General features: G+C 43.8%; 1 protein-coding gene across 1 annotated transcript in view; it reads left to right on the plus strand.

The window, feature by feature from the left end:
* Positions 1-1,046: 1,046 nt before the first annotated feature.
* Positions 1,047-12,836, plus strand: part of RFX6 (regulatory factor X6) — a 31,261-nt gene continuing 19,471 nt past the window's right edge. The window contains exons 1-7 of the mRNA XM_035110587.3: positions 1,047-1,569; positions 2,839-2,995; positions 3,994-4,117; positions 5,628-5,689; positions 8,639-8,716; positions 9,923-9,950; positions 12,692-12,799. Of these exons, the coding sequence (XP_034966478.1) occupies positions 1,338-1,569; positions 2,839-2,995; positions 3,994-4,117; positions 5,628-5,689; positions 8,639-8,716; positions 9,923-9,950; positions 12,692-12,799 (789 nt within the window). The 5' untranslated portion in view covers positions 1,047-1,337. The remainder of the gene's footprint in view (positions 1,570-2,838; positions 2,996-3,993; positions 4,118-5,627; positions 5,690-8,638; positions 8,717-9,922; positions 9,951-12,691; positions 12,800-12,836) is intronic.

Raw genomic sequence — 12,836 nt, forward strand, 5'->3', positions numbered from 1 at the left:
CAGCACCTCATGGTGAAAGGGGGGGTATTAATCATTTGTTAATTGTGCAGCTTCCCAGACTGAGGGTAAAGAGGTGCATATTTGAATGTTATAATGTCCAAAGAGATGAAAATCTAGTACTGGTTGGATTTCCAAAAATAGGTAAATAGTTGTGGGTTTTGCTTGTTGCTTTTAATATTGGGGAACATTATATTTTTAAAAAATGTCCCCCAGCAGTGGACATTCCAGAGTGTATGATACAGTCCCACCTCCCAATGTAAATTGGCAGTGAACATCACAGCAGGGCACCTGTCTACAAAGTGCCTGGGGATCACCTGTCTGCTCCCGGTATTTATCAAAGATCCAGTATCAACCGTCCCACTCTAATTCACTCTAATTCATCAGAATTCACTCTAATTCACTCTAATTCATCAGAGGTCAGCCTTACTTTAGTTAGAATTGCCGGGAGGCCTTGGCCCATAGATAGCTCAATCGATAGAGCAAGAGCCTCTTAATCATGGGGCCATGGGCCTCACGTTGGGCAAAAGATTCCTGCATTGCATGGTATTGAACAGGCATCCCGAAACTTCGGCCCTCCAGATGTTACTACAATTCCTATCAATTCCTATCTACAATTCCTACAATTCCTATCTTCCCCGACCACTGGTCCTGTTAGCTAGGGATCGTGGGAGTTGCAGGCCAAAACATCTGGAGGGCCGCAGTTTGGGGATGCCTGGTATTGAACTATATAACCCTCAGGGTCCCCTGCAACTCTATGAAATCGCGCCCTCTGGCTTGGAAGCCTGATCTTAGTGCCAGATCTGTAGGAGGCGACTAAGGTGACTCCACTTTGCACGCGCTCAAAAGAACCGTTATCAGAACGTCCCTTCCTCTGGGGACGAGACTTGGAGAGCAAACGAAAGCTGTAGCTGAGCAAAGAAGAGTTGCTGCAGGCACCTGGCCATGGCTTAAAAGGAAAAGGGAAAGAGGTCGCGAATCTGACGCGGGGCAGAGTGCGTGACAATGGGTGGGCAGGGCTTTCCCTTCTCCCCGGCCTGGCGGTGCTGAAGGGGGCGAGCGGTTTGTTCTCGACGGCCCTCCTCCTCCTCCTCCTCCTGTCCCCATAAAGGAGCTTGGCTGGAGAGAGCCTTCGACGTCTCATGTCCCTTCGGCTCCGCCTGTGCCAACCTGACCAGCACCTGCTCCGTTCCAGATCGCGCACCTGTCCTTCCCCATCCCCCACCCCCACCTTGGGGCCGCAGTGAGGTTGGGTGGCCGCCTCCCCGCGTGCTCTCCAGCCCCTCTGCCGCTCTGCGTCCCCGACCTCTCATGGACGGGGCGGGCGCCGCGCCCTGAGGATGGAGAAACTGGCCAAGTTCCCGTCCCGGAGCGCCTTTGCGCCGGGCCAGCCGCAGCCTCCGCAGCAGGCGGACGACGACGACGACGAAGAGGACGAAGAGGAGGACGAGGACTGCTACGCCGAGCTGCTGGCCCAAGGCTTGCTGGACGAGGCGCCCCAGGCGGGCTCGCTGCCCGGAGGACGGCGCCGCGGGACCCACGAGCCGGGGCTCAGTGCAGGGATCAAGGCAGGTGAGGGGGCAGCTGCACGCCGGCCAGCGGGAAGGGGCAACCCAGAGGGTCACAATCCCCCAGGGCTGGTAGGGGCAGCCTCGGATCGGGGAGCCCTTCCTCGTGTGTTCCTGCTGGGTTGGGACCAATGCCGTTGTGCACTCTGCACCAGCCCCGGGGTTTTGTCACCACCCCCTGCTCCCGTTTGTACTGCCTTTGGCACTGGGAGCAGAGACCAGGATGGAGGATGCTCGGGTTTAAACTCATTGTCTTCCCCTCCCACCTACGGATGCGAAAGGAACGTCTTTCCAAATAATTGCAGTGGAAAGAGATGCCACGGAGCCAATGCCGAGTTTGTTTTGTTTCCATTCATTGCATTCCAAGGACGCGGTGAAAAGGACGCACAGGTCATCCCCCCCACCCCGCTTCACCCCCTCAGTTTGATGAGAAAAGTACAAAGGCTTTCATTCCCACCGAATTCCCTCCCTTTCCCTGCCGTTCTCTCTCTGAAACCCATATCCTAAACATATTTACAGAAAGCGAAAGGCTGCAAGAGGTCCCCTTGAACTCAGCGGGACTTCCTTCTAAATAAATACATAGGCTTGGAATGCGAGTCTCCCTGATTTTAGCTGGGCTTCTTAGCATTACAGTCACAGAGCTTGGCTTCAGTTTACTATACAGATGTATAGTATACTATAGCTGTATAGTAAACTGGTGGTGGTGTAGTGTTTGCTGGTGCTAAAGTCTGCAAGTCTGAGGTGGACATTCCCTCAGCTGGGTATCTACAGATTCCAAATTGACAAGGGAACATTTACTGGAGTAATTTCTGTTGTTGCCTGGGGTTTTGTTACTGAAGTACCCAAAATTCAACAGTCTGCATGTGAGATATGAATATAATAGCTAAAACAGCAGCATTGATTGGACCAAATATTCACCTCTTCCCGCATGTCTACCAGACATTCTTCTTTTCACATATTTTAAAACTCTGTATAGCTCTATGATAAGAAGACAAAACTAGATGTCATCAGCTGCAGCCCTGGGGATGTTTCTCTTGTTGCATTGGGACTATGGGATGTGTTTGTGTGTATGTGTGATGTGGCTCTTTGCCTTTGCAACACACCTGATCTGGATTGGCCATGTGGCTCTGAGAGGGGAATGCTCCCATCCCAGAAATCCAAGTTCAAAATTGTGTGGACTTCCCAGGTACAGGCCTAGCAAAATAAAATGAACCAACAGTCCACAGTTCATCTTGATTCATTGTGTTTTCTTCTTAAACTCCCTTGTGCTCAGAAATTCATTTTAGCCATGAACCCCTTTCCTTGGAAGAGGAAGATGGAAAGAACCACGAAAGTAAGATAAAATCTCTGAACAAACTCTCGCCTCCGAAGAAAACGATCACTCAGATGATGAAGGATAAGAAGAAGCAGGCGCAGCTCACCTTGCAATGGTAAGACCACTGGCCACTCCAGAGTGCTGGTTAACTCTGCACACTTACTGAAGAGTGACTCCCATTAAACTCAACGGCACATGCTTTGGAGTAGACATGCAATGCCCCTTTCCTGCTACTCCAGGGGTATAAAACAAGGTGCCCTCCAGATATTAAGGACTATAATTCCAAGAATATTTGCCCATCAGCCATGCTGGATGGGGGTTATAGGAGCTGTCGTCCAAGCACCTAGAGTGCTCCATGCTGTGTACACAGTGTTACTTTTCCCCATTTAATGTGTCCATTTTAAATTGTTTTAGGCTAGCGTGATTTCCATGTCATTGTAAGCCTAAGTATGGATTACCAGGACCACATACACATGCTGGCACCTGGAAAGGAGCTCCCACCTGCTTTGCTTCTCCCTGCTTTAACAACAACAACAATAACAATTGCACCCTGCCCATCTGGCTGGGTCGCCCCAGTCTTTCTGGCTGGCTCTTTGGGTGGCTTTTAGCTCATTGTGACAGCTTACCCAAGTTTTGGCTTCACATGTCATTCACACACAGGATTGTGGTTAAACAAACCTTGGTTACAAATCATGGTTGAGGAAGAGTGATCTTAACCACGATCCTGCATGCAGATGGCACACACTAAGCCAAGGTTTAGGCAAACTGCTGTGCCCTGCTGAGCTAAAAGGACAGCCAGGCAGCTGCTATATCCTCCCTGAAAGCCAATACGTCTCTGCATTCATGCTAGGCTATGATTTGGTTTAGGCTTAGGTAAGAGGCAGGACTATTAACATTGAGGAAGAAAGTGGTGGAGATATTCACATAGTACAAAAGGCCCAGGACTGACCTACTGACCAGCCCAGAAATTGGAAGAAGAAGAAGAAGAAGAAGAAGAAGAAGAAGAAGAAGAAGAAGAAGAAGAAGAAGAAGAAGAAGAAGAAGAAGAAAGGTGGATAAACTAGGATTAAGGATGGGACAGTTTCATGTTATTGGCTTGTTTTCCACCTTTAGGTTGGAAGAGAATTATATTGTATGCGAAGGGGTTTGTTTGCCAAGGTGCATCCTCTATGCACATTACCTGGACTTCTGCAGGAAGGAGAAACTTGAACCTGCCTGTGCTGCCACATTTGGGAAGGTAAATATGGCATTTGATTCACCTGTTTTCATTTCATTGTTGTTGTTGTTTTGAAAGAAACAAAGCCATTTCCTTCATTTTCTTCAAGAGGCATTTAATTTGAGCCTCTGATTTCTCCCATGATAACAGGACTGAGCAAAGTCCTCTGTGCTTTCAGTGAAATGTTATTTTAAATCTTACTCCTGGTAGGATGTGCTCAATGTCCTTCTTTGTTTTGCAACATGGGACTGAGAAGGGGCAGGAGTAGAAGCCGGGGATTTGCAGGAGGATAGAATCAGTCCTTCACCTGAAGAGGTGCAGCGTATAGGAAAAGGATTGCTGGAGGCGGCAAAGTTGAAAGGCATGTAACTTTTGTAATAATTACTGTGAGAATAAAGCACAGTTAATGAAAGAGATTGAAAAGGATAGGGTTGCAGGCGGCAGATCTGCCCTCTTCCCTCCTACCCCCAATTGACAAATATCCACCCACGCTTTAATGTTGAAATCATTTAATCAAAGTGAGAGGTGGGCTTTCCAAATTAAATCCAAACTACTAGGAACTGGTGAAACTAAACACCAAGAAAGCTTCAGAGTTCAAAAAACACCCATGATATCTCCCAATTGCTTTGTGGAGCTGAAACACATTAGTTTAATGAAATGGGGGGTGGGGGTGGCGGCGGTCCATGTCTTCCAATGATATTAAATGACTTCAGTACCAACAAGAGTGAATTAACCTTAATTCCCACCCACCCCCCAACTGCATTACTTCCTTTTCCGAACTTTGGCAACAGTGGGATTATCTCTTTCTATTAGACGCTGGGCTTTCCGGCTCCAGGGTATTTGCTCTGTTGTTGGCTGCTGAGCTGTGGTGTCTGTGGAGTCAGGCAGCGACTTTCGGCAGCTCGGCTCACCCTCAGTTGTTCCGTTGCAGAAGTCAGTTCCAAGGAGGGCCTTTCAAAGCAAGATTAGCCATGCTGCTGAACTCAAAACCAACAACCCAGTATCAGCACATCTCAAGTTCAGAGTTCCTTATCTCAAACCACATTGAATAAATTGGTTCTCCAAGCTAAACAACCTTGTTTTAAAACCCACCTGGCTTTTCGGTAACTGTCCAGCTACTCATATTGTCCAGTTGTCTTGTTGGTGCTTCCAGGGCAATTCATGTAGGATGCTAAAAGTGACACTGGACTTTTCTTGTGCCACTTGCCCAAAATGGTTTGATTCTTGTTCTTGTGACACAGAAGAACATCTGCCTTGTGTGCAGAGTGTCCCAGGTTCAATTCCCAGAAACATCAGCTAGGGATGGGAGATTCATCTGCCTGGAACCCTGGAAATCTGCTGAGCAAAATGGACCATTGGCTTGACTTGGCATAAGGCAGCTTCCTGTGTTCCTAGATGTAAATCTTAAGCTATGGAGGTTTTACATTCAAGTTTCATAATGTGGGAAATGAGAGTGGCAGGGAAGATAAACACAGTGCCACAGCCTTTGCCCTCCCATTATAGATATTTAATTTCTGATCTTTCACTCTAGACTATTCGTCAGAAATTTCCTCTTCTCACCACAAGGAGGCTGGGCACCAGAGGCCACTCAAAGTAAGAGATATTCCACCTCCAGCGCTTCAGAACTGTGATTTCTTAATCAATAAATGTGTGTGTTGAGCCGTAAAATCATTCATCAGACAACAGGAAGTCTTATATGAGATGAAGTAATAAATGGTCTCTAAAACAGGGTGCAGAATCTATTTCAGACATGGGGCCATATATTCTTGTGGCTGATCTTCCAGGGGCTGCAAAGATGGGGCCAAAAAACAGCAGGCAGCGCCAAAGGCCCTAGACACACTTGCCAAAATAAGCGCACACGCGTGTGCGCGTGTGCACACACACAGAGAGCAGTTAGGTTTGAAAAAAAGTCTCCTATTGGAGCTGATAGCAAGCTTTTTCCCCAAACCTAATTGTGGAAGTGGGCATAATTAATGGGGAAGATGAATGATAGAATGATAGCTCTGGGTCCAACCCCCAAGAAGAAAGCTATTAACTAAAAGGCCCCACAAAGCCTTAGTAGCACTTGGCCTGTCCACACTTATGGCAATTATATTTTACAATTCTTAAAATATGCACAGATGAGGTCTGAAGAAAACAAAAAAACCAACCAGGACATCAACATGGAAAATGCTGGAGTGCAACAGATTAGTAAATCAAAATGCCTGTAGGGTGATTCACAAGCATATCATTGGCAGACCCTGTCCCACCAAAAAAGGCCACAAGTACAGTGGTACCTCTGGATGTGAACAGGATCTGTTCTGGAGCCCCATAGGCATCCAGAGCAGTACTCAACCTGAAGCACTGAATCTGCGCATGCTCGCTGCGCGATTTGGTGCTTATGTGCATGCGCGTGACATCATTCGGCGTGTCTGCACATGCGCGAATCGCCGAACCCAGAAGTAACCAGGTTCGGCACATTCGTAACCCGTGATGTATGCAACCCGCAGTGAATGTAACCAGAGGTATGACTGTACTTTAAAACTAGATTTAAATACTTTAAAAAAAAATAAAGTGACAAAGGTCTGGGTGAAAAGGAAAGGTTTTGCCTGTTGCCTAAAACTAGACAAAGATGGTGTCAGATGATCTTCCCTAGGGAGAGCATTCCGCAAATGGGGAGCCGACACAGAAAAGCCCCGTTCTCATATTGCCACCCTCTGGACAACTCATGGAGGGGACACAAGAAGAAGGGCCTCCGATGATCATTGCAAAGTCTGGGTTGGTTCATATAGGGAGACTCAATCCTTGAGGTATTGCAGTCCTGAGCCATTTAAGGCTTTATAGCTCAAAACGAGCAGTTTGAATTGGGCCCAGAAACTAATTGGCAGCCAGGTCCATGTACTCTAGATCTGATCTTTTATAAATACCCTTGTGTGAGCTCAGATGAGATTCATTTCCTACTGATTTCCTATAACCGAGCCTTATTTAATTTGACGTTTGATGAAAAGGCTGAAAAAAATGCATTTTTTTTTAAATCTCCCAACATTTATATGCCTCTTGACTGTAATGAAACCACAAAGTGGTTTACAAAAGGCAGACTGAATGGGCTGAGTGAACAAGAGGAGGAGGGGGTGAAAGATGGAAGAGGTTAGAGTAAGCATAGCGAAATGGCAAAAGTGATCGAAAGCCCGGGAGGAAGAGGCCCTTCCACACAACCGCTGTCCATGAATTTCCACAGCCAATTAACTTAGTAGGAACCATTGAACAAATGGTCCAGTGCGGAGGAAGCCGGTTGGATATAAGCCCAATTGAAATCAACGTGACAGATAAATTAGTTGTGCTTAAATTAAGTCATAGGGTTTTAGCCACACAAGTAACTTCCTCTGGACCAAGGCCAAAGTCTGCTGTGCAGCTGCGGTTGCTGTTGAGGGATGACCTGTGTAGGTGTCATGGAGTGCAGATGCCGTGGGCTGTTTGAGCTCGAGTTACAGTTTAATTTCTTTGTAGACTTTGATCAATGCTAAATCTTAGCTTCCCTGCACCATTTCTGAAAGGCATTATCTTATTTATTAAAAGTGATTTAGTGGGTTAATAAAACTGATATGGCAGCTGGCCTTGCGATAATGAGTTATTGCAAGTGCCTGAGCAGCTTAATCCTATCATTGCCCTTATCAGCCATCATTTGTGTCAGCATATGCTCAGGCCAGGGCTACTTGCCACACAGGAACATATGTCCATGCACATGGAAATGGGAGGGTGAAGAAATAGAGGGAGAGAGGGAGAGAGATTGTTCTGCTTCTTACAGAAGCAGAAGTATTTTGATGAAAAATACATATATGAAGATTGTCATCACAGCTTTTATTTATTTTCAGTACAATAAAACCAATTAGACACTAAATAAACCTATCCCATCTAATCCTACCCATCCTATAAATCAGTTCTCCCTCTTCTTGATCCTCCCTCTTCTATCACACTATATATTATTTTATTTTAAATTACTTTGTATGTTACAGATAGTAACCTATTCAATAGCTAAACTTTACTATGGCGAAGCATACCTCAGACTGCTGGAAATAATCAGTTTCTAAAAATCAAAATAAGCTGGATTCCTGGTTTAAATGTCAATGCTGTACCTAATGACAAAATGGATCATATAAACTACTGTCTTGTTTTTCTCTTATTTTCTTATGAGTCTTAAGGAAAGGCATGGACCCTGTTTTCAGGGACACTGGTGGAACTTCTTATAGCGATAACACTTTTGGGTCTTTCATCACCTTGACTAGTCATGGTCCTAAGTTCAAATCCTAGCTTTTAATAATGTCCTGTCTTGGGGGACAGGATTACTGAATGAAGGTTACCTAATGAACATTAAAAAATAAAACTTGAGAGTCTGAGTTCTGTTTTGTTCTCAACATTTTGTGCCCCTTTTAACAGCATAGCTATCTATATCTATATCATCTATATCTATCTATCTATCATCTATCTATCTATCTATCTATCTATCTATCTATCTATCTATCTATCTATCTATCTATCTGTTTGTTGGCTTCTTCCCTGCTACAGATATCACTATTATGGAATTGGCATTAAAGAAAGCAGTGCATACTATCACTCAGTGTATTCTGGAAAAGGATTGACAAGGTATGGTAAAATAACATTTGAAGTATAACTGTTGAATGATGTTCAAACATCAGTTTCACCTTGGACTAGTTCACACATGAACAATTGATTTTTCACCACTTGATTATTATATTACATGATCACAGGGGCGTAGGAAGATAGGGCAGTGGGGGCGGTGCGCCCCAAGTGAGGCGATCCCAGGGGCACCATCACCGCTGCCCTCCGCCCCCGGTGGCGGAGCATGAAGCTCCGCCGCTGCATGATCAGGTGTTTGCTTGAACATGCAAATGCTCAAAGTGTGGATAGGGGAGGGGGTGTGCATTCAGGCCTTGCCCCACTATGCTTGATTTATAACATATATGGCAACTATTTGTGTTATATGTTATAAGTAACATAACTAATAGCTACCCTCTCCTGCCACACCAGTGTGGCGTGTCACACCCTTTGAGAACAACTGGTTTATGGTCTCATTGCCTTGTGGGCAGTCTGTGTGCGTGAGAAACATCCTGACAGTGGGTGGGGTTGAAGCCAACAGGGACAATTGCATAACTCTACAACACACCCCTTATTGGGGACACTTTGGGGAACATGCTCTTAAATGCCTGGGAAAGCAGAAATTGTGTTGTCTAGCACCTAGATGAGTGAAATGAGGTCTCTAGTAGGTGCCCTTGGGGAGGGCATTCCAAAGGCAAGGAGCCACCACAGAAAAGGCTCTCCTTAAGCACAGTCATCAAAAAAGTGGCAAACGTTTAGCTATTTTGGGACTGAGTTAGGCTGCTTGTGGAACCACTGCTACTTATGCACAGAAGCTTTTTGCAACAACCACATCAAAGTGTCAGGCCATAATTTTTGTTGCATTTAATCCAAATTTCCTCTGACTGCAGAAAATCTCTTAAGGAAGAACAGACCTCTATATGTCTGCAGTCACCACTGGTATGAAAGCAAGCTAGTGCATTGGTTTGAGTGGGCAATTTGTCACATAATGTTTCAGTCTCCATCACCACTGGAATTTCAGTATAGCTGAATATATATCTGCATAATTATTATTATTATTATTATTATTATTATTATTAATAACCAAGTGGAAATAGATGTTGCTTCACTCTCCTCAAAAAAGCACCACCCTCCCTTTTGTGAAACATGATAGCTAGAGGGTGGTAGTACTTTTCTCAACATTTCCTAAATTTTACATCCTAATGCAAATGTGAAATATCTTGGTTTTCAAAGGTTTTCTGGAAGCAAGCTGAAGAATGAGGTGAGTAATATTTCATATGCTTTTGTGATGTAGTAGGAACATCAGATACCCAGAGCCCTGCTGATCCCATAGTGGAAGTTCCACGGTCTTTTGATGTCTGCTTCAAAACCTCATGTAGTTGTGGCCTGTTGTTTATACTTCCTAAGAAGACTAGAAAATGCAGGCTCTTGATCCAGAGGGGGAAGTGAACTCAGATCAGAAATTTAAGAACAGAACAGCTACAGGAAACTTTTGACTCCACTCAGATACAACCAAGTTCAAGGTGACCTAACAACTAAACTGTACAATAGCACGATCCATATATGTGGGTCATCAACGAGGCTCTTCCCAATGTCAGCTTCCCCCCCCCCCCAGTTTTGGGAGGAACAAAATTTTAGATTGTTTAGCAACATGTCCCCCTGGTAACATAAAGTAGGAATATTTTACAGAACTACAGTTAATGATGTTCATTACATTATTTTAATTGATTATAGCCAGAACTTTCCCAAGCCTCTGTCTACAATGTTTTTTGCTACACTGCGGTACACAGATTTGCAAATGGTTGGCTCCCCTCACCCACCGAGAAGGCAGCAGTATCAGCAAACTCCTTTATCTAAAGCATTTACTGTGCCATTCAAGACTCTGTGATTAATTGAGCCACCACAAATAATTGCTGTCATGGACTCTCACGTTAAGCGGGCTTACAAGTTCCTTCGAAGTGAAAGACACCCATGGCAAATGTGCGGCTGAGACCCAAGTCTCCAGATTCATTATTGGAACTCAACATGCCAATGTTTTCTCTGCATTCAACACAAACCCACACACCACACCTCCTCCCTCAGGTCCCCTTGCCCCCCCTTTTTTGTATGTTTGATGGGTACTTGCATCATGATGTTTCCCAACTTACTCTTGTTATTTATTTATTTATTTTAAAAAACAGTCACCAAATGCTGATAGGTAATTGTTCAACTGCAGTCATATTGACTCATGACAATCTTTTAAACCACCTAATGTTTGTGTCAATACAGAATGTGAGCACACATCACTTCATTCATTTAGCTCTTTATCTGTGTTTGTGTAGCCTGATTCTTAGGTGAGGTGCAGCCTGACTATATTTCTATCCTTGCTCACTTTATTTTACCTTAAATTGTTGAAAATCTAAAACAATGGTTCCCCAATCTTTACCCCTATGGACCACTTGAAAATTGCTGAGGGTCTTGGTAGACCACATCCTGATTTTTCCACCTCTCGTAGCAATTGTAATGTGGTATTTTTAGATCTTCATTTATTTCTTTTATATTGCATTTTATGGCATTACAATTTGAATTCCATGCAACACAATAAAACACAATATAAGAAGTAAATGAAGCAATAATAAACCATTAAAAATAAAATAGAAAATATTTAATGTGATGGATGTGCCATCTCCTGTCTTAGACCACAAATCCACAGACATGCCATGGACCACCTGAATGAAGCTTGTGGACCACTGATGGTTCACAGACAACAGTTTGGGAATTTCTGATTTCAAACATCCATTGAATATCATCCTTGAATCCTGAGACTGGTCATGGACACGCTGCTTAGTTAGATGGCCTGGCTTGTCTCACCCAGCATGCTAATTCTGAGAAGCCAATATATAACAAATTCAAAAGCTGTGGTCACTGGAATAAAAATAAAGGGATGCAATGTTCAAGACAGACTAATATTTGCACTTCTTCAGTGTTTTGCCGTTATTCACATTCTGTGCACCTGGATCCATGTTGTAAACTGTAGGATCAAAAATATGGGATCCAAATAAATTTAGCTTTCAGTAGTTACCAACACATACCGTAGTTCCCGACACTCCATACAAATGTTGTATCCCAGCATCTGCTAAGGGCCCAGAAATCAAAGGGAGCCTCCCTCTATGACTCTCAATCCTTCCACCTCTGATCCCACCCAAATCTCTCTTACAAATTAAAACGTCTGCAAAAGCTACAAAATGAATAATTTACACATAATATACAGATTATGGTCATTTACCCTGAGAATATGAGTTTCCTAGCTGTGGAAAGTACTTTGTTTCAGTTTCAAAGTCTTTTATTAAAAAAAACACAGAGAGGAAGAAAAACAAATTAAAATATAATGCAAAAAATTTAAAGGGCAGGTATGAAAAAGGCGGCAACAAGGAGAAAACACAGTTTTTGGAATCATTTCAGGAAGAAGCATCCAGCTTTTTTAGAAAATCTTTTCCCCTTTTCCTTTTCCTTCTGTCCTTTTAATGCTTAGGGTTAGTGTACAAACATACAGTAGGCAGGTGGGGAACTTTCTCTCTCCCTCTCTCCCTCTCTCCCTCCCTCTCTCCCTCCCTCCCTCCCTCCCTCTCTCTCTCTCTCTCTCTCTGTGTGTGTGTGTGTTGCTATGTGCTAAAGCACCACCATATATATTTTTCTGATTTAGTCTTCGTATGCATAGATTTATTATTAATTTAATTGATTTATTCACCACTTAATATAAGCAATCTTTAAGTGGTTTGCAAAGTAGAAACTATTAAAAGAAACCAAATCTGAAGTACAAATCAATAAGAGAGACAGACATACTTTCAATAAAAAATATGGAATCTAAATATAAAACCAAAATACTGATCAGAACAAAAACATAATGCTAGCTTCATAATTCTGATCAGTAAATTTATGCCGATTAGTATGGCCAACTTTTATCCTGCTAAAATTGCAGCTGGTTGTTGGCGTGAAGATGTAATATTGTTTTCCATCTTATAGGGCGGATTCACTCGGAAATACTCACTGAGCTCCAAAACTGGGACTCTCCTTCCAGAATTCCCCAGCGCCCAACACCTTGTACTGGATGGGTGCATCTCCAAAGACAAGGTAAAAATGTAAAGTGATAATATATTGAACTAAATCA

The sequence above is a fragment of the Zootoca vivipara genome, chromosome 3 (assembly GCF_965207765.1).
Source record: "Zootoca vivipara chromosome 3, rZooViv2.hap1.1, whole genome shotgun sequence".
NCBI lineage: Eukaryota > Metazoa > Chordata > Lepidosauria > Squamata > Lacertidae > Zootoca > Zootoca vivipara.